A 26,081-nucleotide genomic window follows, 5' to 3' on the forward strand; every position below is an offset into this window, starting at 1 on the left:
TTTGGAAGGCTTAACAGCAGATGGCATTTTAAGCCGGACTTAATAAATTGTTTCCATTAAACTCACCGGCCCGCACATAGTGGATTAGGACTGTAGAACAAAGAAAGAAAGAGAGTGAGAAAGCAACAAAAAAGCAGGGGGTAACAGCCAGTGCCACTGCCGCACAAGATCAAAATTGATAACGCGCATCGGTCGTACGCTTTTCGCTGTTAATCCACTGTTGCCTGCGCGCCAACCCATGAAAACAAATTGACCCAACTAATTTATCATGAATAATATTTACAGTCCATACCATTATCGTAACGTATGTAATTCCGGATTAAGAGCCACGTCTGGTCGTCACACGTTACACTCGGTTTTTCTTGATAGCATTTGGCCGAATCAATTCCGCAGAGGATGGATGCTGCTCCCCCTCCCTGCGTCCCTTCCACCGCTGTCCCCTGGGAGCCGCAGGGTCGTTCTCTAAGCACTCATTATATGCTACACGGCTCAGGGTCTCTGTGTCGAATCGCTAATCAAGCACTCTGTCTGCAGGCCCACGATTCAATAGCCGTTGAGTGGCCTTTGTTCCTACCCGCTATTTGCTGCATGTCAATAAAAGTCTGCTCCCTGCTCCGCCTCAGCAGAGGAGCCCCCCTTCGTGCACGGCCTCCCCTCAGCCTTTCAGAATATAAAATGCACTCACTTTTCTCCCCTCCTGCATGGGCGAAAAATAGAGGGAGGGAAAAATGAGAAGAGGCCAGTAGGGGTCAAGGGATTGGGGGAAGGAGTGGTGTGTTTGTATGTGCCTCTTCTCCTCGGCCGAGGTTAATGCTGATGTATTGGTAACCTTAGCGCTGCAGTGTTTGTGGCCTCTTGCCCATTAAATAATGAATAGAAGTTGACCTCTTGACCAGCTAATCAGCTTTGCAGCTGTCGGATCGTGGAAGCTCCGAGATCATGGCGTCACGGTCAGGGATGGACCAGCGAGAGCAGTCGTATATTTCAAGATTAGCAGCTAATATTAAACCCACCAGTCATTGTGAGGGTTTCTGTAGCCTGTACAGGTGGAATTGGATTTGTGTTTGTTTGACAAAGCCTGTCCAGCTGTTATTGCATGTAAACGTTTCACAGCTGTTTTGTCCGAGCTTTTATTGTGGTGTGGATAGTCATTTAGCCCTGCTTGTCATTTGATATTAATAAACACAGAAGGCTTGTCCTTTGTTTGGGTGATTGTTCATGCTTGTTTTCCCTCCTCCGCCTCTTTAGCTCTTGGTTTACGCACATATTTCCATTAAGTCAAAGGTTTGGTCCATATTGCGACTTATTCTGTCCAAGAATGGCTTGTTAGACAGAAGAGACCTGACTGTCTGACCAATATGTAAAGTATGTAAATGACTTTGCAGGAATATCAGGCACCCACGCTCTGGAGCTTTTTGTATATATATTCAATTTAAATGTTTCAGACGAGGGAAATTTCTCTCGGAGTCGGAATGTTTCGTAAATGTTGTTGGGTTCCACTTGGTTCTGAAACAGAACTGCAACTTCAGCTTGAATGGAAGAATGGAGTTCATATCTCTTTATTATTTCCAACTTTTATTATTCCTCCCCACCATCTCGGAACATATGACCATTTGTTGTGGTAGCTGGCTCATGTGTGTGTGTTTTTTCCTTTCATTTCTGGAAAGAGAGTGTTATGAATGTTCCTCTTTATTGATAGCCCTAACCCTGTTTGTGTAGTTCTGCCTGTCAGGAAGATGAAAATAAATAGCGGGAGCATGGAGGAGATAAAACATGTGTTTAATTATTAATTGAGCCATTACTGACAGAGATTGCCTTTTTGATAAAAGGCAGGAAGCTGCTTCGGGGGTAGAAAAGCAATTACTAAAGCTATCTTCCTCTTCCTCTCCGCCCGTCGTTTTGCTCTGTGCAAACAGAAAAACATACCCTGTCGACCAACCTGCTCCATAAATTATTTTAATTTCCTTTCAATATTTATGATGTTTTAAATTATGATTCTGTTGTCATGTTCTATTTATATGAAGAGGCACTAGAGCCATGCTATACTACCATGGACGTAACTATTATCTAAATAGGCGGAAGTTGATTTTCTCAACGCATTTCAGAAAATAATAATACATCGCAACGTGTTCGTTTCCCTTTTGATTTTGTTTCAGTTTGGTCAAACAATTGCACATGGCGTATTGATTTTGTTGACGTCTGGCCATTTGCTGAAATGCTGTATCAGTTGCTGTGCATTTAAGCTGACTGTGCATGGGGTATTGATATTATTGTAGCTTTCATTTGCATAGATTCTAAACCATAATTGATGAGACATAACCTTTCAAATGCCAATATAACTACCTTGGCTGAGAGCTTTGCAGAAAGTGAACAGTGTCTAGAGGATTTAATAGTATGCAAAAACATGCGTGGACGGTATCTCACCCCACAAAAAACATAAAAAAACAAATTGTTGCACTATTAAATTATTTTTGTAATAGTCAAGTACACCATACATATTTTTTAATGCAAAAAAAAAAAAAAAAGAGTATGTTAACACTTTAGTATAGGGACCAATTCTTAATATTATATAGTTGCTTATTAGCATGCCTATTATTATAGTGGCTGTTTATTAGTACTTATAATGCACATATTCTGCAGCACCATATTCTATATCCCTAATACCGAAACGTAACAACTACCTTACTAACTATTAATAAGCAGCAAATTAGGACTTTGAGAAAAATGTCACAAAGTGTGACCAAATAATGAATATTATTACACACAAGTTTAGAATAATTTATTTTATAAGATTTTTTCAAATGTTTTTGAAAGAAGTATATTATGCTCAACAAAGTAGCATTTTTTTCATTTATATATATATAATTTATTCAATAAATATGTGACCCTGGACCCCAAAAGCAGTCTTAAGTCACTGGGGTATATTTGTATCAACAGCCAAAAAAAACATTGTATGGGTCAAAATGATCTATTCTTCTTTTATGCCAAAAATCATTCGGATATTAAGTAAAGATAATGTTCCATGAAGATATTTTGTAAATTTCCTACTGTAAATATATTAAAACTTTATTTTTTTATATTAGTAATATGCATTAAGAACTTCATTTGGACAACTTTAAAGGAATTTTCTCAGTATTTTTTTGCACCCTCAGATTCCAGATTTTCAAATAGTTGTATCTCACCCAAATATTGTCCTCCTATCCTAACAAACCATATATCAAAGGAAAGCTTATTTATTTAGCTTTCGGATGATGTATAAATCTCAATTTCTAGAAATTGACCTTTAAGACTGGTTTTTTGGTCCAGGGTCACATATATACTGTATTGCTATAATTTTGATCACATAAATTTTGTTCAGTATAAAAAACGTTTTTTTTTTTTTTTTTTCCCATCATAGTTTTATGCTCATCAAAGCATTTGTTGTACTACTTTTAATTTATACTTATTTAGATCATTAAATCATTTAATTACAATAATGAGAATCCCCATTGAGAATAACTGGTAAAACATCCAGCTGCATTATGGTAATTAGACTTTTTAGGGAAAATGTGCTTATGAAAGTAACGTCATAATGCACACAAATCTTAACCCGGATCTTAACTGTAAATGTTTTCAAAAGATTTACAAGACCTCAGTCATTGAATAATAACATTTGGTGCTTGTGTAGAAAGCTGAGGTGCAGCTTTCCTTGCTACAGCCACCGTAAGAGAAGCCATTGTTCCATAGTTGGGCAGGCTTCAAGTAAGCGTCTTTCACCTCTCAGTAAGCTTTCCCTGGGCTAAGCCTGTTAAAACCATCCTTACCCTGTGCCACGGCCGCCCTGGGACCAGACGGTGATAGAACAGCGCTCTCGAGATGATCTAGGAGCCCTACAGTGAGGAGAGCAGCTTGTTATGTTGAGGTCAGGCCTTCTCAGGAGTCTGCCTGCATTTGCGCAGGGTAATTTTAGCACTCGTTGGCCAGCTAATGGCCAGTTTCTTTCAAGAGTTGATTGCTGGAGCTCGTTTAACTATCCCCAGTGTGATCATTCCCGCTAGGGCTGGGATAACCATCAGTCTAGCTGCAGGGTAGCTGCATTTGTTTAAGAGAGAGAGAGTATGTTTTTTTATCAGGATTGGCAGTGAATATCAAATATGTACACTTGGCTCTTTATCGCCCGTTTGAAGGAGATCCCAGGATGAGATTTTTAGCATTTTTTTTTTCATTGTGTCCTGCATTGTGTTTGAAATCAATGCTATTTGCAGAGGACGTTGTTATACTCGCTCGCAAAGCCAGATGGTTGTTGCTTGTGGCCAAACATGAAGCTTGGATAATGTTCAGTCACTGGCAGAGACGAATTGCTAGACTGGATGGATATTGCAAACACGCTTGTAATGGATTCGACATTACGGGAACCGGTTCACAAGAATATTATAAAGACCGGAATTCTGAGGCAGAGCGTAAGGAGGAGGTCAAATGAACAGAATTCCATGACCAGGAACAATGCAAAAGCGCTTCCATGCTTGTTGGAGTTCAAAGGACTTTAACATGGTTGCGATAAGTCATGCAAGAAGTGTTATTCAAGTTTTTGTTGCACTTTATCAATGCTATACATATTCGGTGCTCACACCAAGTACAAACACATGCTTTCATACATTTAGGTAACTCCGTTATTCCATCTGCATTCATCACGCTGAAGTCTTGCAGCTCAGAGAGACGGTTTGTGAGGTTAAGCTAATTAGCCCTGAAATCAGCACATGGTAGAAAACCGCAGAGGGATGCACTTCAGCGAGACACGTTCGTATCGTACGTTCTGACGGTCATTAATCGTTTCGAGCTACGCTAAGGCGCAAACACAGCTCTGCGTGAAACTCTCTGTATAACTGTATAAATCCCAGTCTGTGTGGTCTTCTATTAATCAAACAGGCATCTGTTCCCCCTTGCACCGAGCATGGGATAGGCCTCTTAACAGCCTTCCTCTCCAGTGGCCCCATTCAGACTCAGAGTGGCTGTTATTTTAGCACTGTGCTGGAGAGCAGCGGAAGAGTGGGACGCTGAACCCCGCTGATGTGTTGCCTCGCTTGGGAGAGACCGGATAAGAGGGTCCCAGGAGTGGATCTCGACTATGAAGAGCCATTTAGAGGTAGACCTAGCTGCCTCTTCTAGGTGCGAGGGGGCATGGAGGGCCACGGTGGCAATAGATGTGGAAATGATGAGTAGGTACAGAACAAGTCCTGCTTTTGTGCGATACAGCCAATGGAGGACTCGTGAGTTTTGTAATGTTATCTTAAAGGTGGAGTTGAAATTCTGAACCACTAGCATCACCAACATCATTTCCTGTATTATTTATATGTAATTTTAATTTAAACCTGTTTCCAGACATAGTGTCTGCCCCATTGTATTTATAATTTTTTGAGAAATTTCCAGTTACCAGTTTAACTCAAAACCCAGTTTAACTCAAAAGTTGGAATTTAAATTGGAGTAACAGAAGGATTTAAAAACATTCAACAAAAATAATTGTTATATTGTTATATATTAGAATATTATTGCTTTTTGTTGATTTTTATTATTAAATATAATGAAATATATGAACGACATGAACGTTAACTTTAACTTTGGCTTTCTTAAAATTTCAGTTCATTTTAATTTTATACTTTAAATACTTAATTACATACAATCCAGGAATTGAATTGGATTTCAAAAGGCTCAATTCAGTTCTAAATCCTGCATAACCCGTGATGTTTACATGAACTCAATGCATGTTCTTTGTTGGATTGGACACCCTAAATTTTATTTTTTTTACACATGAATCCAAGATATCTTAGATAAATACATTCAGCTCAGGTATGAACCCCTGTAGCACTGAAGAGGTTGTTGGATTATGGTTTTGGATGTCTTCTCTTGAGTAAATTGAAAGCATGTCACATGGGTCTACATGGGCAGCTGAGGTGCTTTATTATTCACCCGAGGCTATGGATTTTCTTTTACTAACAGCCTGAATTTGAACCCGGAGCAGTGAGAACATTAGTATGGGCCCAAAGGTTCTCCAGCAAGAATGAACCACCTGGGTCTCCCTTTAAAAAGCAGCTTTAAAATGCTTCTCTTCTGGGAGGCTTTTAGCTGCCCTATTAACACTTAAACACTTCTGTAGGAAACGCAGATGCACCTCTACTTAAAAGGTTGCGTTTAGTATAGTCATGGACAGCAATCTTTGAAAAGCTACACCTCATGCATTCTGCCTAAACATTAAGAAACCGCTTTTGCTCATGTACTCCATTTTTAGTTGACAGCCGTTTATTATGTGCTTTGTGTGCCCCATGAATGCAAGAAGCTGGATTCTAGATGCATGCATTTGTTTTCACGTGTAAACCTTTTAAGCGCTCTGTTTTGTTTGGTTATTAAAAAGAAATTGCACTCGTGGTCTGAAATGAAAGAAATATGTACTTTGGAGAGAAAATAAAACCCACAGAAAAAATGTGTTATATATAAAGTAAAATAAATATGACTTTTTTTTTTTCAGAAAGAATACATTTTAATAGTTAAAATATGTATATACATTTATTTAAAAAAGAAATACATGTACTGTATATGTGTGTGTGTGTGTGTGTGTGTGTGTGTGTGTGTGTGTGTGTGTGTGTGTGTGTGTGTGTGTGTGTGTGTGTGTGTGTGTGTGTGTGTGTGTGTGTGTGTGTGAAAGAGCTGTAACAGGAAATTAGAGGAGACATGCATGTTTGAGCGGGTCCCCCTGAGCGGTGCTGGAGGTCAGGACAGAGGGCCTGTCTCCATTAGTTTTACTGGCACACCTCCAAAACCTTCCTTGCCCCTTCAGACTGCCTTTATTACTTCCCTGTACTGCTTAAAGTCTATACAGATGGGTTTAGCTTAGGCTCATACATCTTAAACCCTGGTCAGAGTAGACGCCATATTTAATTTGATGCAAACGAGCATGGCTGAAGTGTTCAATGTGTCGTACTAATCTGTGTAAAACTTTTCTGAATGTGTATGTTGTTACGTAAGCATCCAATAAAAATGTATAAGCAGCTGTGAAAGATTTTTCGGATTCAGAAACAATGACTTTTTCTGATCTATTTAAAGAACATGATTTATTTGAGAATCTGTACTGGTCATGCTGTATTTTTGTGTACTGTTATACATTATGCTCTTACAAATGTCTGCAAGATGTTTGACCCTAGTTTGTTGAAAAACAAGGTCATATTTATTTTACCTCAATACTTCTGTCTGCAGTTTCTGTTAAGAAACTAAACTGACACTCATTGCATACCTCACCCCCATTGTTTAGTGTCATTCTTGCATGATTGAAAGCGCCTAAAAGGAGTGTGTTTGCTAACCTGATATTTCCCAGCAACCTTATCCCATGTCTTTATCCCAGTGTCAAACCCACCTGAGGAGTTGCAGCAAGAGGGTCTCAGAGCTGTAATTTAGTCCCTGTCTACATGAAAGGACACGCTTGGCTATTGTAAACACTCGGATGTCGCCTCTTAAAACAGTGTCATACAGAAGTGTCGCATTTCAGAAAGGGACCCTTTTAAAACTTTTCAAATACTGGTGTTTCAGGGTCATTTTTTGGCCTGTTAAATACAGAAGCTTTTTTGGCAGATGCTAGTCCCCAGACTACCTGAAAAATAAGCCTTGAAGGATATAGATTGAATTATAAGATTGTTTTGTTTGGGGTCATTTCCCCCTTCGGTAAAATGAAAAGAGCTTTTCCAGTGCTTTCTGCAGAATATTGTACAATCTTTCCACCTGTGATGCAATCTTAATTTCATCCAGTGCTGTGTGGTTTTCAGGCATTCATAAAAACAACACAGTAAAACATGCCCTGTATGGTCTTCAATGGGACGTAATGCTCTTCAAGCATCTGTGAAGGATTTTGGTGGAAGAGAGCAAATCTTTTCTGCTGAAATATTCCAGGAATGGAGGTAAACAGTCCGTACAATCTTTTATCTATGTCTGGGTCTGATCAAACCGTTGGTCTGACTGTTACTTGACCCGTGTTCATGTCATGTTCTTTCTTAATACGTTTTTTCCATAAAGTCACACTATGAAAGACGCAATCAGCTCTGCTTAAAGCTGATTATCCAGCTTAATTTGGCGTGAAGATGTCGAGATATTCTTCGCCTTGAGATGGCTGAATTACTTCATAATAAAGTCACAAGGCGAGTCATTAGGGAAGAAAGAAAAATCATAAGACATTTGGAAAAACATGCACATGTGGTCATCCACATGTGCACCTCCTTGTGAGGCGTGCGTGCAAGCATGTACACTAACCAAGCAAATCGCTTTCCGTCCAATGCTCTTTTCTTTTACTGGAAGCGGTTAAGTGAAAAAGCACTTGAGGGAACATTATCCCAATGAAAATACTGACAATATGCCTTTACACCACCTTGCCACTATGGCCACAACATCAAAACAAGAAGTCAGGTGTGACGGGTAGAAGAAGGCCTGTCAAACTGGGATTGTTCCTGCAAGTTCACCGTGATAGGAAAGACAGTTCCAGGTACATAATGAGGGGGGCAAGAAAGCACAAGAGCTCTTTCAGACCCATGTTATGCTACTTGGGCCGTTGAATGATTCCCATTCATCCGTTTCCTCTTCCACTGAAAAGTAATCAGTTACTCGCTGAAAGATGATATTATATGCACTTAATGTCATACGGGTCTGAAACAGGTTCATGCCTGATAGCATTGTTAGAGAACACCTTTATTTGTGCTCTCCCATGGCAAAATGCTCGCTACCCCAAATGGCTTTCGCCAATGTTGTTTGGCCTGTTTTTTATTTAATTTTTTTTTATTTGCTTTTCTCCTCCTGTTTCACCTCCTGCTTTTCTCTGCGGCCTGTACATCAGGAGAAAAGCAGCTGGCAGTGCTAATAGAGGATGCTCTCCTGCAGGGTAACAAAGAGGTATTGTTGGGTTTGTAAGGGCATTATGCAGCTAAATAAAGCTGACATGCTGAGGTGGAATTATTGAGCCTGGTGCTGCCCCGTGAAGCGAGGCTGAGAAGAAACCAGAGCCGGAGAACCTGAGAGAGAATGGGCTGCCATTCCTGAATAGTCTATAATGACGGCTGATCTTCTAGTCATCAGTCCTTGTGCTCTTCCTGAAAGGAATGTCACTTGGAGTTATACTATGGTTGTGAGTATGGATGCACAATGCACTGGTGCCATATTGGTTATCTGACGATATTTGTGTTGTTTTTTCTTTTGTAGTATTATTGGCTTGAAATGGCTAAAATTCGCAATCTAATCCAATCCCTGCTTTGAGGTTAATCTAATAATGGACTGACTATGTGGCCATTTATGGGTGCTTCTCATATTTCGGCTTTTCCTCCAAATGTCAAAGGCCGAGGAATCGAGATTTGTCTGTTGTATTGGCCTGCATACGACTGAGTCTCCACTGATTCCAACACCCTGCTGAGCCGTAAGACGAATCTTTATTAGAGCAGACAGCCATTGTCTGCAGTCATCTAGATAATTGCAGCGCTGGGTTCTCTTCTCTAATCAATCCAGACAGCTGCCGCCGTGCCTGCTGCGTTTGCCAACCGTGCAGCTCAAGCTAATTAATGAAATGATGAGCCGTTTGGGCACAACGTGGTACCACACAAACAATCTGGGACGCTTGGAAATGCCCAGCCACATTAGTGAAGAGCTTGTATTTTTCATCGCTGTCTTAAAACCCAATGTTTCAGAAGTACTGCATACTGTTAAAGGAATGGAACTTTTTCAGCCAGAAAGCTGTGCTGTTGTTATTTGCTCACCTTGTTGTTGTAAACCAGTAACACTGACTTATTTTCCCACAGAGCACAAAGGAGAAAATATGAAAACATGCTCTTTTTTAGTTATGATGAATATGAACTGGCACTTCAACATGGATGCAAAATTAGTTTGTGATGTTAGTCTTCCCCTGCACTGACAGTTTGAATAATAAATGAATCATTTCGACTGAATCAATTCATTGAAAAGATTTGACTCCAAACGATTTGGTCACAAATCAGACACGAGAGCTAGAGTGGTTGATTTTTGTTTAACCATTTCAGTTTGTTGTTCACACTCAAAGCTTCAGAATTCATATGGACTACCTTTATGATACTTTTTGAAGCTTAAAGTTACATTCATTTCAACTGCGTTGAAGAGAGTGACCAGCAGTTTCTCATGTATTATTTATACAGGTTTAGAACAACATGAGGTTTTCATTTCTGGGTGAACAATGTCTTTAACATTAAATAGTTTCTATGGGCTCAATGAAACCATTTTTCGTAGCTGTGAAAGTCAGGGCGAATAAAAATAAGTTAATCTGACATCATGTTTGTTTCTCAAGTCATTGCACCTAATTTTTAGCAAATAACCTTAAACGAACCCCCCCAGATCCCCCCCGCCCAACTTCATTCTGTCCGTCAGTAATCACGCATGGCATGAAACAGGATGGCATATGCCGTCTGAGCCATATGGGCACTGTGTGAGTCTGTTCCCAGCATGGGGAAGCAGTGGTTCATGGAGGGCGCGGTAAGCTTCCAGATCTCTGAAATGAACAGTAGGCCCTCACAGATTTTCTGTGTGGGCTTCACCAGCCAACACCAGCTTAACACCCGAAGTGCCCTGGTGCCACCTTGCCCTGTCCCGAACAGAGATGGAAGTAGAGGACCGATGTCTTCACACCAGCTGTCATTGGCCCTTAAATTAAATTGAAACACACAGACTGTTTTTGCTAGACTGTTTTCTCAATAGGGATGGATTTAGAGGAGCTTCAGCTAAACTTCTCTTAGAGAAATACGGTATGCATTTATGCATCTGTAAGGCAGCTTATACAACAGGACTGTGAAATGGTAACTGCATATAATACTACACAGTGATGTAAAGCAAAACATATGCCACTGTAAAAAGTGTGACCTACATGCATATTATTTTTGTTTTACATTTAATGTCTACTGGTCTAATTTTTTCTTTTTTTATGCTCACCAAGGCTGTTTTTATTTGAAATATTATTTGAAAAATATAGTAAAAAATACCATTAGAAAAATTATATTGTAACATATTTTAAAGTGTCATTTGTTCCTGTTATGGTGGAATTTTCAGCTGAAAGTACTCCTGTCTTCAGTGTCACATGACCTTTCAGAAATATGCTGATTTGGTCCTCAATTAGTATTGGTAGTTGGTAATTAATAATGTTTTTATTGCTTTATATATTTGTGGAAATCCTGATACATTATTTTTGTGGAAATCATGATATATTTACATTATAAAATATGTTTATACATTTATATAAATACATATTTAATAATTTATATTTTTCATTTAATAATTGATCATGTGTATAACCATGTGAAATTAGGCAAAAACATATTTTAATATACAATAGAAGTCATACTACTCAAATATTATCTCAAAAGAAAAAACTAATCATGTCAATACCAATATGGACACCAATATATTGTACATCTCTAGACGTTGTCCATAAATTAATTTATCACATTTTGACAATATTCAGGCTTATTACAAACATATCTGAAGCCAAAATCTCTTTCATCGGCTAGAGGAACCCACCCAGTTGTGATTTAGATGTTTTGGCATTCTCTGCTCTTTGTTGGCACAATGAAATGCAGATCCCAGTGGATTTGACTGGTAAAGAGGAGAGAATTTCCTGTCTGGATGCCGCTGATCTGTGAAAAGATGACAGCTCTCCATGCAGCACCTGTTCAGGAGATAAATTCCTGTGTCTTATTCTGTTTGTTGACTTCATCAGCTGGAGGCAGCTTTTAGTTTGTTACCTGAGGTTTTATTTCTGTTTTTGTGCATGAGTATTAATGTTTATTTTTTGGCACACAATGTTGACGGAGAGATATACCGCAGGGTTTGCAAGGGAAATGAACTCACAATGTGTAGCGTTAGGCTTGAGTTCTCTCGGCAGAAGGCAGCGTGGTGTGTGAGTATTTGCAATAAGCATCAATGGCCCCTGGTCATTTGAGAGAATTTGCATCCCCTGCTGCCTTATCTTAAGACCTTGTTTGCATATGAGCTGTTTTTATTACATATAAAAAAAGAGACAGACTAAGACGTAAATCCTTAATCTTCCATTTGCATGTGCAACAAGAGACGGTTGACAATATTGTTGTAATGGGGGTGGGGGGCTTAATAGTCTGGAAATAGACTCGGCTGCGTCGCAGTTCATAGTGTGCATCATTAGGATTAGTGTGTCTCGAACGTTGTGTTGAAAATAGTGTGTTGATGATGTATTGATGCTTTGTATATTAAAAGTATCCGTGCGTGAATGCTTTGTGCTAATATTAAACACAATGCCGTGCACTGCAAAGATATCTATCTATCTATCTATCTATCTATCTCTGTATCTCTAAGTTGAACGACCCATCCATCTATGGTGGTGTCTATCTATCGTTCTATCAGTTGTTCTGTCTGTCATTCTATCCATCCATCTGTCTCTCTAAAGGTTTTTAAAAAGTTCAGAACTTTCAAGCAAGGCTTTGTCAAGCCAAGATTTTGTCTTGACAAACTTTGCTTTTCTGGTTAAGTATTAGGGCATATTAGGGTTTTTTTTTAAGTGTTATTTCAAATTAGGATTGAGTCATGTTTGTTGTTTTTCAAACTGAATTCAAATTCCGAAATTTAAATTTAAAAGGTGTTGTCAAATTCAATTCTAAATGATGGCCAGCCCTGCAAGACACAGTTATGATTTTGTGCCATTACTTCCCTGCGATTTCATACCGCCAAAGTATAAACTATCCCATTACTAGTGAAATATGCACTTACTGAATATACAGTCATGAATAAAAATCAAAGGAAGTTGTGTGCCTGTATATTATGTGCTGATGATTTAGTTGTCATTCAATTAATTTCCTTGCTATAAGTTACACAACTGTTGATCATAAGTAGATTAGAAAAGTCACTTATAATAAGAGACACTTTTTTAGAACCCTGGAAAGAATTTTCTCTGGAAGCTACAGCCATCTGTCTACACTTTCTTAATGTCTGTGTGTGTGTGTAATGGCTATAGTACAGCAGCTCTCCAGATGTTCCAAGACGGCTGTCTGAGCCTGAAATGAGGTCAGAGGTCAAGGATATCTTAGTGGGACAGCTGTAGGGCGATGCTGGGGTCACCCTGCCTCAGCTAGAACCATCCGTCATGAGTATGCACACCTCTACCGACGCTGCTAGTGGTTTCTACCGCAGTGAGCACGTGTTGAGGCCACAGTCCCTCGAGGGATTGTACCATGGGAGAAGATAGATCAATAATCTGCTGAAGTGTCATCTGGTGAACAGTGATGCCAACACGTCCCAAGGGAGTGTCACTCCCTCCTCAGAATGCGACCTTTGACCTCCACAAATCTGTGGGTGTTCCTGAGGGCGCTCTTGTCTGTGTGTCTAATAGCTCTGCTGTGATTTCACTCAATCTCTTTTGCTGCCTGTTCTATGTTACACATTAAAAATGCTGTTCTGTTAGAAGCTTGACAGCACTGTAAGGCATAAAATGGCATGGCAAGAATTGTAGTCCTTGTTAAATTATTGTTACCAACTCTATTTAGCATTACTATTCTTATTTGAACAAACACCTGGCCATGTTTCTTCTTCCTCTTTTTCTCTTCCTTCCCTCCTCCTACTCTCCCTTCTTCTTCTTCTTCTAAATAATAATAATAGTTATTTTTTATTTCTTTTGTTGCACCATTTGTGCACCATTTATAGCATGCATGCCTTATTTTATTGGTGGCTGGTGTACAATAAAGTGGGTGAAAATAGTCCATAGAAAGAGTAACTGCCTAGCAGCACCCTAGTTATACTATAGCAATACACTAAAACTAGAACACCTAGCAAGCAGCAAACCAAGACCCTAAAATCACAGTGGCAATGTTTGAATGGGTAAGCAGTAAGAATCTACTCCATTTACACTGAAGTTGGTGTGTTGTGAGGTTTTGTTGTTAGCGGGCACAGTAAATCTATCACTGACCTTGGTGTTGGATAATGAGGTCTTGTTTGTCTCCGAGAAATATTCCTGCCTTGAGGCCTGTCAGTTGTCAGAAACGTAAGTTAAAATAGTTACATGTTTATTTGGCACTGTCTTCTCATTAAAAGATTCCTAAGGCAGGATTTCAGGGCCAACAGTCACAATATGGAATGTTTTGAGAAAATTGAAAGCCGTACATCTTTAATGTGGCAACTTGCCCTGTACATATTCTGATGTGTCTACAGTGAGGCTGACATGGTAACAATTTACCACAACCAAAAATTGACAAGAATTTCGCAGGTGACAACCTCGCATGTGCTAAGACAAGCACCGCCACTGGCAGCAGCAGCGTGACATCACACAGGCTGCCCGGCGCTCATTTCGAATGACATTGTGTCACATTTTGTGCAAAATGATTACGGCCACATTTCAGACTGGGAAGAAGTCCCTTCATTACGTACAGCAGGCATCCAGACGAGCAGAGACATTCACAAGGCACTTTTTTAATGAGAAAGAAGCCAAGCTTGTATGTCTTGTCCTGCCTGCTGGCTGCCATTATGGCCCATTAGAATCATCATTAAGAGAGAGCGCAGGGCCCATCGTGCCTAAAGTGCCACGGACCGCTAGCTGAGGAGCCTGACTACCACTGTCCGCTTTCACCGCACAAACCTGCCTCGGAGACCGGTTTCCAAGGCAACGTCACCAACGGGCGAAGTATTTCTTCCCTAGGCTTTGTAGGAAAAGGCAAGCAAGACGGGGTTATCCGTGAGTGCATCTGTTTAGACCTTTCCGAATAATTGGGTAGAAGTTCTCATTTTGCGTTAATCTTGTACGAGACTCTGCCCTACAAATCCTAACCACTGCCGTTCCCGTAAAAAACCTTCAAAAGCCAACCAAGAGCTGCAAAAGCAGACAAGCTCCTCCACCTACACGCTTAAAAAGACAATTTTCTTTGTAAGAACACGTTCTGTTTGGGCTCATTTAGGAGGTGCGTCACATTCGGCAGGGGAGAAATGTGTCAAGAACTCAAGCTGGCGTTTTTATCCCTCAATTATTGGTGTCCATTAATGATTAAGTGCTATATTAATACAGCACAGATATTCCATTAGGAGCTCCGGTCTGAGGTTTTAATGGCCTGGGAGAGAGTATGTGTACTACAGGCTTTCAAAGTCTTTGTTTGAGGTTGCACTAAGCTGTTAGGAATGAGGACTGCATTAAATGTGCTAATTAGTGGCCTGTGGAAGATATTGTCTTAAATTACTCTCTACTCTCCATCTTTCCCTTCTGTGCTCTTTTCTAGCACTGTTGGTAATCAAATTTGTGATTGGTGAAACAGGTATATGCCAATAGAGTGTTTTTTTATGCAATAATTGGATAATGTTAAAATTCTATACTATGATGGATGAATAAAAAAAGTTTTAAGTGTTAAAAGTGAATTTAGGTATCACAATATTATATTTTAAAAGTGTGAACAACACATTTTAAATGTAAGATTTACTAATGATAATATTTACCAGTGTTATAGTCTGATTTATTCATTTTATTCTGTAAGTGGTTGATCAATATGGACTTTTTTACTTGTTAGATTCTCAATCTTTACTGTCCCTTACAGTTTTTGGTTACATTCAGTGGTCGACTGAAATGGGTTTGTCAGTACTGATCCTTTGAGAGCAGATTGACCAACTGGTGATATAAATATAATAATTTTAAGATGTACATGAGTTGTTAAATGTAAATTTATATGCACATTTCTGCATGTGTACACTAGCTATTAGATTGAGTCTGGATATGTATAGATGGATTTTATGATGCACAATCCTTTTCTTAACTCTTGATTATTTTACTGTACATTTATATGTTGAAAGACTATAATCTGTAAAATGCTGAGTGTAAATGCTTTTTTTCTTGCACTGTGCTCCGATTAACTGAGCAATAGCCGAAGTTCCTCTGTACAAAGACTCTGGCAGTGTTACCAAAATCCCTGGAAATATGAAAAAGAGAGGGCGAGTGGCGGGGGGGATACTGAAAGGCCAGTATAAAGGGTGCATGATCCCTTTTCACAGCACAATTGAAACATAATTATTTCATGGCAGACTGTGTGCTCTGTAAATCTGTGAATGGGAACGGCATTTAACTTTAATTAGCTCTGATTTATTCATTCTGACTGGATTGCTTGCAGAAAATTGGATCATCTGATTATAGTCAAGCATGAAAATGACCTGATTAAACACTTCATAAAACCCATGGAGAGAGAAAGAAATACAGAAAGAAAAGAAACCTGGGATGAAACGATAAAGGGGAGATAAGAAAGATGAGGCACAGAGAGGAAGACAGTCAGACAGATGTGGATGCGTTTGGTGTCTTGGCGTATGCCAGCGTTATGCACAGTGGGTGAAGAAGGCATCGCAGCTGGTTTCTGTTCACCCTGCTGCAACCTAATGGATGCATTAGCAAACCAATCCCAAACTATAGGTTACATGTCGACAGCTGTGCCAGACTGCAAGTGCATTTGATTTGAGATGCTCCCATGCACCTGAGCAAAAAAAAAGAAAAAAACCCTATGGCACTTTCACTATCCTGTGGTGTGACCTGGTCTTTACAGTTGGAAGAATTGCATGATTTATCTGTAAATACCTGAGGTCTTTGCCCCCCAGCTACTGTATATCAATAAAAGCATCTAAACTGCATTTGACATCTGAATTAAATACAGAAACTAAATAAATGCAGATACAGATTTTAAACTCTCTTTCTTTCTCTCTTTTTTTTTTAGTTACGCCAACGAATGAGAATCTCGGGTCCAAAACTTCCAGCTCGACCAAAGTGTCTGGCCTTCAGCGTAGCCAGGAACAGAGTAACGACGTTTCGTTTGTCCCGCCGATCTCAAGTCCGACTCCAGCGTCGCCCCCTACGGGGTCTCCTGCCCCTGCTGCGGCGGCAGCCCCCACGCCTAGACCGCACCCGCTCTCCACGAACCCTCTCGCTATCAAGAAGGATTCTGTGTCCCCTAACCCCACCCCTTCCCTCCTGAGGAACCAATCACATTCACTGGAGCACAGAGTCCCACCCCCATCGCACCACAGCCAGCCAGTCATCAGTCACCATCATCATCCTTCACCGTACAGCAGTCTTTACGACATCAGGTTAGTAACTTTTTTTAACAAAAACCTGTATTATATATATATATATATATAAACATAAACATACAGTGCTGTGAAAAGGTTTTTGCTCCCTTCCTGGGTTTTTTTTTGCATATTTGTCACTTAAAAGATTCAGATCATCAAACAAATTGTAATATTACACAAAGATAATGCAAATAAGTACAAAATGCAGTTTTTAAATGATGATTTAATTTATTAAGGGAAAAAGCTGTCCAAACCTACCTGGCCCTACGTGAAAAATTATTTGCCCCCTCCATTAAAATCTTGAAAGAACTGTAATTGACTACATTATTTTAGAAAGCTGAGTTAAATTTCACTCGTCACACCCAGACCTGATTACCGCCAGGCCTGTTGAATCAAGAAAACACTTAAATAGAAGCTCGCTGACAAAGTGCAGTGTGCTTAAAGAGCAACACATCATGCCACGATCTAAAGAAATTCAAGAACAGATGAGAAACAAAATAGCTGATATGTATCAGTCTGGAAATGGTTATAAAGCCATTTCTAAGGATTTGGGACTTCAGCGAACCACGGTCCAAGCCATTATCCACAAATGGAGAAAACTTGGAACAGTGGTGAACCTTCCCAGGAGTGGCTGGCCTATCAAAATCACTCCAAGAGCGCAACGACGACTCATCCAAGAGGTCATAAAAGAACCTAGAACAACATCTAAAGAACTGCAGGCTTCACTTTCCTCAATTAAGGTCAGTGTTCATGTTTCAACAATAAGAAAGAGACTGGGCAAAAACCGCATCCATGGGAGAGTTCCAAGACAAAGGCTACTGCTGAACAAAAAGAACACAAAGGCTTGTCTCACATTTGCCCAAAAATATCTTTATTATCCCCAAGACTTCTAGGCAAATATTCTGTGGACTGATTAGACAAAAGTTGAACGTTTTGGAAGGTGTGTGTCCCGTTACATCTGGCGTGAAACCAACACAGCATCTCATAAAAAGAACATCATACCAACACTCAAACATGGTGGAGGTAGTGTGATGTTCAGGACCTGGATGACTTGCCATAATTGATTGAACCATAAATTCTGCACTCTATCAGAAAATCCAGAAGGAGAATGTCCGGCCGTCAGTCTGTGACCTCAAGCTCAAGCACACTTGGGTTCTGCAGCAGGACAATGTTCCCAAACACTCCAGCAAGTCCACCTCTGATGGCTCAAGAAAAACAAAATTAAGGATATGGAGTGGCCAAGTCAAAGTCTGGACTTAAATCCAATTGAGATGCTGTGGCATAAACTTGAACAATCCATTCAAGCTCTAAAATCCTCCAGTGTGGCTGAATTAAAACAATTCTGCAAAGAAGAGTGGGCCACAATTTCTCCACAGCGATGTGAAAGACTCATTGCCAGTTATCCCAAACGCTTGATTGCAGTTATATATTTTATTTACATAATTAAATATTGTTTTTCTCACAACAAAAACACATTTTAATTTGTAATAAATCCTGAAAATTGACTGATGTAAGTTTATAAGCTGCCCTAATATCAATATTGTTTCTCATACTTTCTTTCCTTTCTAATCACAGCAGCAACCCTTCCACGCTTCCTCCAAAACACCACCTGCCTCTCTCCTCTCATCACATCAGCGGTCTCCCGTCTCCTGCTCCTCCTCTTCCTCTCTCCATAGCCGGCCTGCCCTCCTCCCACTACTCCCTTCACTCGCCCTCTCACCTCTCCAGCCATCCGGCCATGTTCGCCAACCCTGCTACACTGCCTCCTCCGCCCACCTTACCGACCAACAGCCTGGTGGTGCCAGGACACCCTGCCGGACCACCCTATCCAGGTGAGAACAACTTCATTGAGATTTAAACTGTTTATGACATAGTTAGTATGAGGTTTGAGAATATTTTGGACAATAGGTTTCTTCAGTTCTGTAATATGACAAATTAATTCAAATATATAACTTGCATAAGGATGCGTGCACGCTAGAGTTTGCACTGCACCAGAGATGGCTGCAAATCGAAAGTGTGAAAGATGTAAAAATCTTAACTTGCACTTGGACATTAACTTTCCTTGACCAGTGAGAATCGAGGGTCAAGTTTTTACCCAGCTTATACCCAGTTTTTGTCCCTTAAATGCTCCTTTGCAGCTTTCTCTAGTGTATAAATGCATTAAGGGTATGCATTTTTTAACTTAGACCTAAGGAATGAGTGTATGATAGAAATGAGTGTATTTGATTATATACATTGCTTGTTGATCAAAATTCATCCTGTTTTAAATTAGCATGTTTAGTTTATTGCTAGTCTTAAAAAAAATTTGGTTCCTACAAATGTAGGGACCTATCCTACAGTTCATGTGCTTTAAATTGCTTGGTGTAAAGCATAAATTGCTCTGTTTGTTGACAAATAGCTCTTGTTAAAGAGCTTTATGGATAAAGTATTCAGTAACAACAGCATTGCTCTTAAATTGCATTCTTTTCAAGATTTTTCAAGAGCCAGGAGAAATGGGGCACGCATCAGAGGTCAGCATATGAAATATGTGACTTATATCCAGTTGGCCCATTTTTCTACTGTAAAATGATGCCTGTAATAAAAAAAGGATGTCAGCTATACTGTTCATTTCTAATATCTGGATCCTGTGTCTCGGAAGGACACTTCAGCAGTAAACTTCTGTTTTATTGGCTGTTATTTTACCTTTGACAGTTAAATCAGATTTTGATACAATTTACACTTAATGCAAAATGTGAGATGAAAATTATACCTGTCCTCTTCATCTCAGCCTTTCTTTATGCGGTAAGTGTATTTTTTTTTGTTCCAGTTCCAGGCATTTTTAAAAGCTACATGCTGATCTAAATCTAAACAAGTAAAGAATAAAAATACATTTAATGAAAAAAATAGCAGGTTTATACATGCAGCTAACCTCTAGAGTGTAAACCTTGGCTCAAGTCATTGCAGTAGTACCAAAAGTACTGTTTCAGTACTAGAAACAAACTAAAAGTATATATTCATGTCTTTTCTAAGCATCAAGCAAGTGCTTAAAGAGTTTCTTAAATTTTAAGAAGGGTCTTAAAGGGAGAGTTTGCCCAAAAATGAAAATTTTGTCTGCAAACCTGTATGCATTTGTTTTTTTCTTTTATAATTATTATTATTTTATATCCATGCGATATAAGTCAGTGTGTTAAAAATATTCTTGACTGTGTTGCACAGAAGAGAGCAAGTCATCCAGGTTTGGAACAAAATGAGGGTAATTTTCATTTTTTGGTGAACGATCCCTTTAAGGCCGTATAAGAGTTTGTGTTTGTCGGCTCAAGTGTGTGTGTGTTTTCTGCTGAGGTGACTCTTGGTTCTCTCTTGTCTTTAGATACCAGCCTGTTGATATCTTTCAACCAACCAATCATGTATTGCCAGCCTCATTCGGGGATTCTGATTGGCACATTGTCACAGGCAACTCTCTTACCTCCACCAATGAGTCCTCACGTAGAAAACCCTCACACCTTGAATTGGAGAAACAGAGAAAGCCAGGTGACTACCCTCTTTCGCTTCTTCCAACCACTGTTGTGAAAACTCACTGGCCGCCCGTGCCTTTTTTTTCTTTTCCCTCCCGTGTCTTCCCAATCTCCCCCCTTTCCCGCCTTTTTCCCCTTCGCTCTCCTTTCTTGCAGAGCATGATCTTCTGCGGCAGGAGCTGAACAACCGCTTCCTGGTTCAGAGCTCGGAGCGAGGTCGGGGGGCGGCGCCGGGGGCCACAGGGTCGCCGTTGGGCCCTGTGTCGCTCCTCCGGGCCGAGTTTCACCAACATCAGCATATGCACCAGCACCAACACACGCATCAGCACACCTTCACGCCTTTCCCTGCCAGTCTGCCCCAGGCAGCCATCATTGGGCCGCCCACTGCACCTCCCATGGTGCGTACCCCAGCCAGAAATGTGAGGATAAGTAAAAACAGATAGATTTTACTCCCTTCCTACCTCCCTATTCCCCCTTAAAATACTCCAACCTATTAAAAACAAGCCCCTTCTATGCGCCCGTCCTGTTTTACCAGGAAATGACACGCACAGTCGTGTTGTCGTACTGAATATAAGCACGGCCACATCCCAGTTGTGCTGATATTCAGACGAGCAGCACGAGTGACGTATATTTTAGACTCGATATGGCCATATATTTCATCTTCCTTTATCACAGTTGACAGAAATAGTTCCAAGAAAAGCCAAAACAGTTACGTGTAACGGCAACGCAGAGACTGGCGGCCTATTTGAAATCACATCCAGTCACATCATAACAGCCCTGCATCTTAAAGAAATTTAGAAAAGCCCTAACATTGCATAATTTGATGATGCTGAGTTCATAAATAGAAAAAAAATACTTCACATACAATTTTTTTTTTTTTTTTTTTACAAAATAATCATGACAATCAAATGGCCTTTTATTTTTATTTTTTTAATGACAAAATAAGTATTCAGAATGTATCATTTAACTTAAAATATGTTCATATACTCCCTTTAATGGCAAAGAACTTTGCATGAACACAAGTGTATAGTTAAATTAGCTTTTTTTTTTCATCACTGGCCATAATTCTAACCTTGAAATTAGGCATAAAAGATTAGGCATAACATAACGCCTTGGGAATCATTCATACATGTAAAAAATCAGCTGAGAATTGAACAAACAGTTGTAACCTGGTTCAGAGGAAGACAGGAATCATGTCTTTGTGGCAGTTTTTGGGTGATTAAGGGGTAATACAAGACTTCACCTTACAAATGGCTGTAAAAATGTCACAAAATGCACTTCATATTTTGTGAGAAAGCATGACTTGGTAGAGCAGAACAGGCACTATTTTTGGAATCAGCATCCCAAAATTAGTAAGAAACAAGCAGTGGATTTCATTCAGCTAATATGATGCAGGGTGGTGATACTAGAGCACCGGAACTAACTGTTATATAATAGTGAATAATAGTGTTTACAACCCACTACAGAGACTTAAGGCTTATCTTAAACAGAGGCCATGGGGTTGAAACAGTTTTATAGCACCATCTCAGTGACATAACCGATACCCATCATCCTAACAAGATAAACTACTGTCCCATGACAACCACAAAAATTGTAGCTCTTCCCCTAATAAAAACCCTTTTTGCTGCCATGTTGACATGCCGTACTCATTGTGCTTTAATAGTGCGAGCCAGAGATGTTTTATTGCTTTCATATGAGCAGAATGTTGATGTTTCTGAGTGCTGGGGGCTGTTTGAGAAAAACAGGAGGCAGACGGGGTCTTATGGCGTGACTGAGGTACAGACAAAACTCATTCTGTGTGACGCATTCAAAGCTTGCGGTCGAAACATAATGACCTCACCGCAGATGAAAGTCATGACATCAACGGGGCTGTTTTGATAAAGCGTAATTGCTTCCGTGTGCAAAGCGGCTATTAGAGGCAAACTTTGGCAGCCTGTAATCAGATAAATTCAGCTCCTCAAAGTCAGCTAGCCATATGAAATGCATTCAGATCTCTGAAACATGTTCAGACAGGAACAAGAATGTCTTATCTGCATACTATCGCCACTGTCAACCAATACGAAAGATATTAAGTCAAGAGTGCTAGATGAAAAGTCAAGCATTTCTGAATCATAGATTACCATCTCCAAAGATTGAAATCTAGCTTAAAACATGCCATATGTTTTGTAGCTCGCTGTCCGGATTCTTTTGTGGGTTACAGAACTGCTTCGTCATCAGAAACTGTAAGACTGACATAGCGATGAAAATGTTGTTTATGCATCTTATCTCTGGTGCTGAATCACAAACACACCTCCACACCTTCCCCAAATGTTTTACGAGATACAAATCTTATTTGCTCACCAGCTATTGTTGAATTTCTTTGAACACCATGTGATTTAAATGTGATGTTTTCTACTGACAAATGTGCTGATGCTTGATTTCTAAAGCATTTCTGCTTGGTTTAAGAGCTTTTGCATATAGGAAGCAGTGTTGTTGTCTACTGGGATCAATAAAAAACTGTATAAAAGTATTTTTTTTAAGTCAACATGAAACCAGAAATAACCCAGTTTGCTTCCTTTATACATGTTTCTGGTCTTACTGTGCATGATTCATTGGTGTATGTTATTCCAAAAAAATAAGGAAAAACTACCTTTTGTTACTTTAAGTAAAGTGGGTGGCGAATTGTGTTTCATGTTGACATAACACTTCTTATAATCTCTTTCTTGTTTTCTTTTTTCCCTTCCTCCTAGCTTTTCTTATATAAAGATTTCATTGTTTACAGATGTAATATTTCAACTTGATTTGCCAAAGCTGTTTGTTATAAAGCTCTGACAGGAGCTGTGAATTATGAAGCACTGTTTTTTATGGGCCACTGTAAACCTTTGCTGTATTTACTCGGCAAGTGTTAACCATAAAGCAGACGTGCGGCTCTCAGAGGGATCACAGAAGTGCAACCCGCAGGGAAGCCAGATCAGCGATTTTCTCAGCCAGGGCAACCTCATGTATTTGATTTAGGCTAATTATCACCACACATTCATATGATGCAGGATAAAAGCAGCTTATGGCTGCTGATCTGTGTATAAAGTCTGTACCATGAGTGGGCTGTGTTTCAAGCACTGCTGCTGTTCAGAGTAACACACACAGAGTATGTCCTAAGAGTTTATCCACTTTTATTACCATCACCTGAGACATAAGACGACTTAAGTCTTCTGTAAAAACAACACTATATAAGGGGGTTTGTAAAGGATTTCAATGTTCATATAAAACAAATGCCTTGAACTCAGTAGCAATGACTTTGTTTCAAGCCAGTGGAATTAAGGTGACAAAGATGCTGGGTTAACTTGATAGTAAAATGTTACAAAAAAAAGTAGTTTAAAAATATTTAAATGTTTATGTTGTTTTTTCTTTAACATTAATGGATGAATTTGTTTTATTTCAGTGATGAAAAAAATGCAAAATTGAAATGACGTTTTATTTCCATTACATTTGTATGAATGAAAATGAACCATTTCAGCCGTTCTCGCTTCTTTATGAGTCCTGACTCCGCAAATTCAGAATCTCACAGCATTAGCATGCTTACTGTTATTGTTTATCATATAGTTACACTGCTAACTTTACTCTTGTATTTTCAACATTAGAGCTTGCCTTGAAAGACTTACTGTTCAGTATAAAGGACACTGCCACGTAATAAATGGCTCACGTCTGTTTAACTGGAAGTGAAGGGTGCCTTCATTTGTTTAGCGATCTGGTTTGACTCTTTGTGAGCGTATTCCCACACTATGGGTCGGCTCTGTGAAGCCTGTTCCAGCTGCGGCTGCAGTGGTTTTCTTTCATGTGACATTGAATGGCTGTTTTACTGTGAAATTGTTTTATTAAAAGGGTGTAATTTATTTGTGCTTCATCTGCTTTTTGTTTGACTGTGTTAGCACACTGCAGTAAAGCTCTCTCATGTTTTTGGTTGCAGATGCCTTTGATTTTGTTGATATGTTTTTAATTTGCACTCTCTTTCTTTCTTTTTCTCTCCCTCTCTCTTTATAGTTCGACAAGTATGCCCCAAAGCTGGACAATCCTTTCTTGAGACATTCAAATGTAAGTGTCAACATGTTTTGACTGCATAATTTTGCTTTGACTGAAGATGCAGACTGCAGAGACATATTTGTAAATTTTTTGCATGTTCTTTAAGCATGCTTGGTTTGATGATGTTTTCAAAGCAGGATAAAAAGTTGTTATAGCTTAAAGAGATGATAGACACCAAAGAGTTTTGTAAACTTTACATTTACGTTTTTTTTTTTTTTTCTGCAGTTCTTTCCCTCCTATCCACCAACAATGCCAGGCATGCCTCCATTGCTTCCACATTCAGGGCCCTTCAGTTCACTGCAAGGGGCCTTCCAGCCTCAAAAGGTTAGAACTCAAAACTATGCATTCACATCATGTGGGAAGGTAGACAGAATTGTTTTGACTTGAGCAGAATGAGATAGAGACCCATGTGGCTTGTTTGGGCACTTCAAATTTCCCGCTTACAGACTCCAAGACCAGTAAGACAAAAATATTTGAAAAATATGGCCCATAAAACTAAAAAAAAAAACACCTGCTGAAAGTTTCTACATATTAATTGTTGGCCAGATCAATCTGTTCTGCAAAACAAAGGACAGGTCTCAAGTCTTACTCAATTATAAGAATGGAAATTAAATTTCATCTCCAGAATCTTACAGGACAGGATTAGTGCTGCACCGATTTTTTTTTATTTTTTCTTCACCAAAACCAAAAATAAAGTTGGGGGATTTAACGTGGTGTACTGTTCAGGCTGTCGTTTTCACAGGTGATAAACCTGTTCTTTGGCAACAAGCCACATATTTCAGGCGAACAATTTGTACATATTGGGAAATCGCTATATTTCTTCTGTTCTGAAAGCACCTCCTGCTGGCAGAGAATGAATTTGGATTTTTTTAAGAAGCCCGTCTGCTGTTTTTGTTCAGACTGATGCGGATATCAACCCATGTCTTAACGCAGCAAACACGCACAGATGTAAATGTGGACCGGTGTATCGAAAAGAAGCTCATGCATTATAAAAATCTAAACAAAGACAGCAAACTACATTTATATGTTATTTAATTAATATACTGATTTATAATAATTGTTTAAATTAATAATAATTAATACTTTTGACTCATCCTTTTTTTTCATTTCACAAAACTTTTTTTGTTGTTGTTGGTGAAAACCTGTATCTGAACTGTAAATCCTTCGGTCATTTTACAGTTAAATGTGTTACCATTGACATTGCCCTATCCCACTCATAGTCATATGGTGGTAATTTTACTTTGTGCAGGTCTTAAAAAAGGTAGATTTGCGGTTAAAAATCCTGCGGACACCCTGCCAGGTCACAGCTCTAGTGTTTAGCAAATGATCTCCAGGCATGTTAAGCCTTGGATGCTCATCTGACAGAGACAGAGTGAAATCTGGGATGGGTCATGTCTCAATCCCATCCCTCTCTCTTTATCCCAATAAATTCCTGTCACATTTGATGATAATAAAAGGGCA

General features: G+C 39.4%; 1 protein-coding gene across 13 annotated transcripts in view; it reads left to right on the top strand.

The window, feature by feature from the left end:
* LOC109090333 (autism susceptibility gene 2 protein homolog) overlaps positions 1 to 26,081 on the top strand; it is a 262,493-nt gene that overhangs the window by 227,438 nt on the left and 8,974 nt on the right. For 7 of the 13 annotated variants that reach the window (XM_042723542.1, XM_042723540.1, XM_042723543.1 and 4 more), the window contains 6 exons: positions 16,719 to 17,088; positions 18,646 to 18,902; positions 19,542 to 19,580; positions 20,721 to 20,983; positions 24,582 to 24,632; positions 24,846 to 24,944. In XM_042723542.1, coding sequence (XP_042579476.1) covers positions 16,719 to 17,088; positions 18,646 to 18,902; positions 19,542 to 19,580; positions 20,721 to 20,983; positions 24,582 to 24,632; positions 24,846 to 24,944 — 1,079 coding nt within the window. Of the gene's footprint in view, positions 1 to 16,718; positions 17,089 to 18,645; positions 18,903 to 19,541; positions 19,581 to 20,419; positions 20,581 to 20,720; positions 20,984 to 24,581; positions 24,633 to 24,845; positions 24,945 to 26,081 lie in introns of all 13 variants that reach the window. The other 6 variants (XM_042723548.1, XM_042723549.1, XM_042723541.1 and 3 more) reach the window with 5 other exon arrangements.

Source organism: Cyprinus carpio, chromosome B5 (assembly GCF_018340385.1).
Source record: "Cyprinus carpio isolate SPL01 chromosome B5, ASM1834038v1, whole genome shotgun sequence".
Classification (NCBI taxonomy): domain Eukaryota; kingdom Metazoa; phylum Chordata; class Actinopteri; order Cypriniformes; family Cyprinidae; genus Cyprinus; species Cyprinus carpio.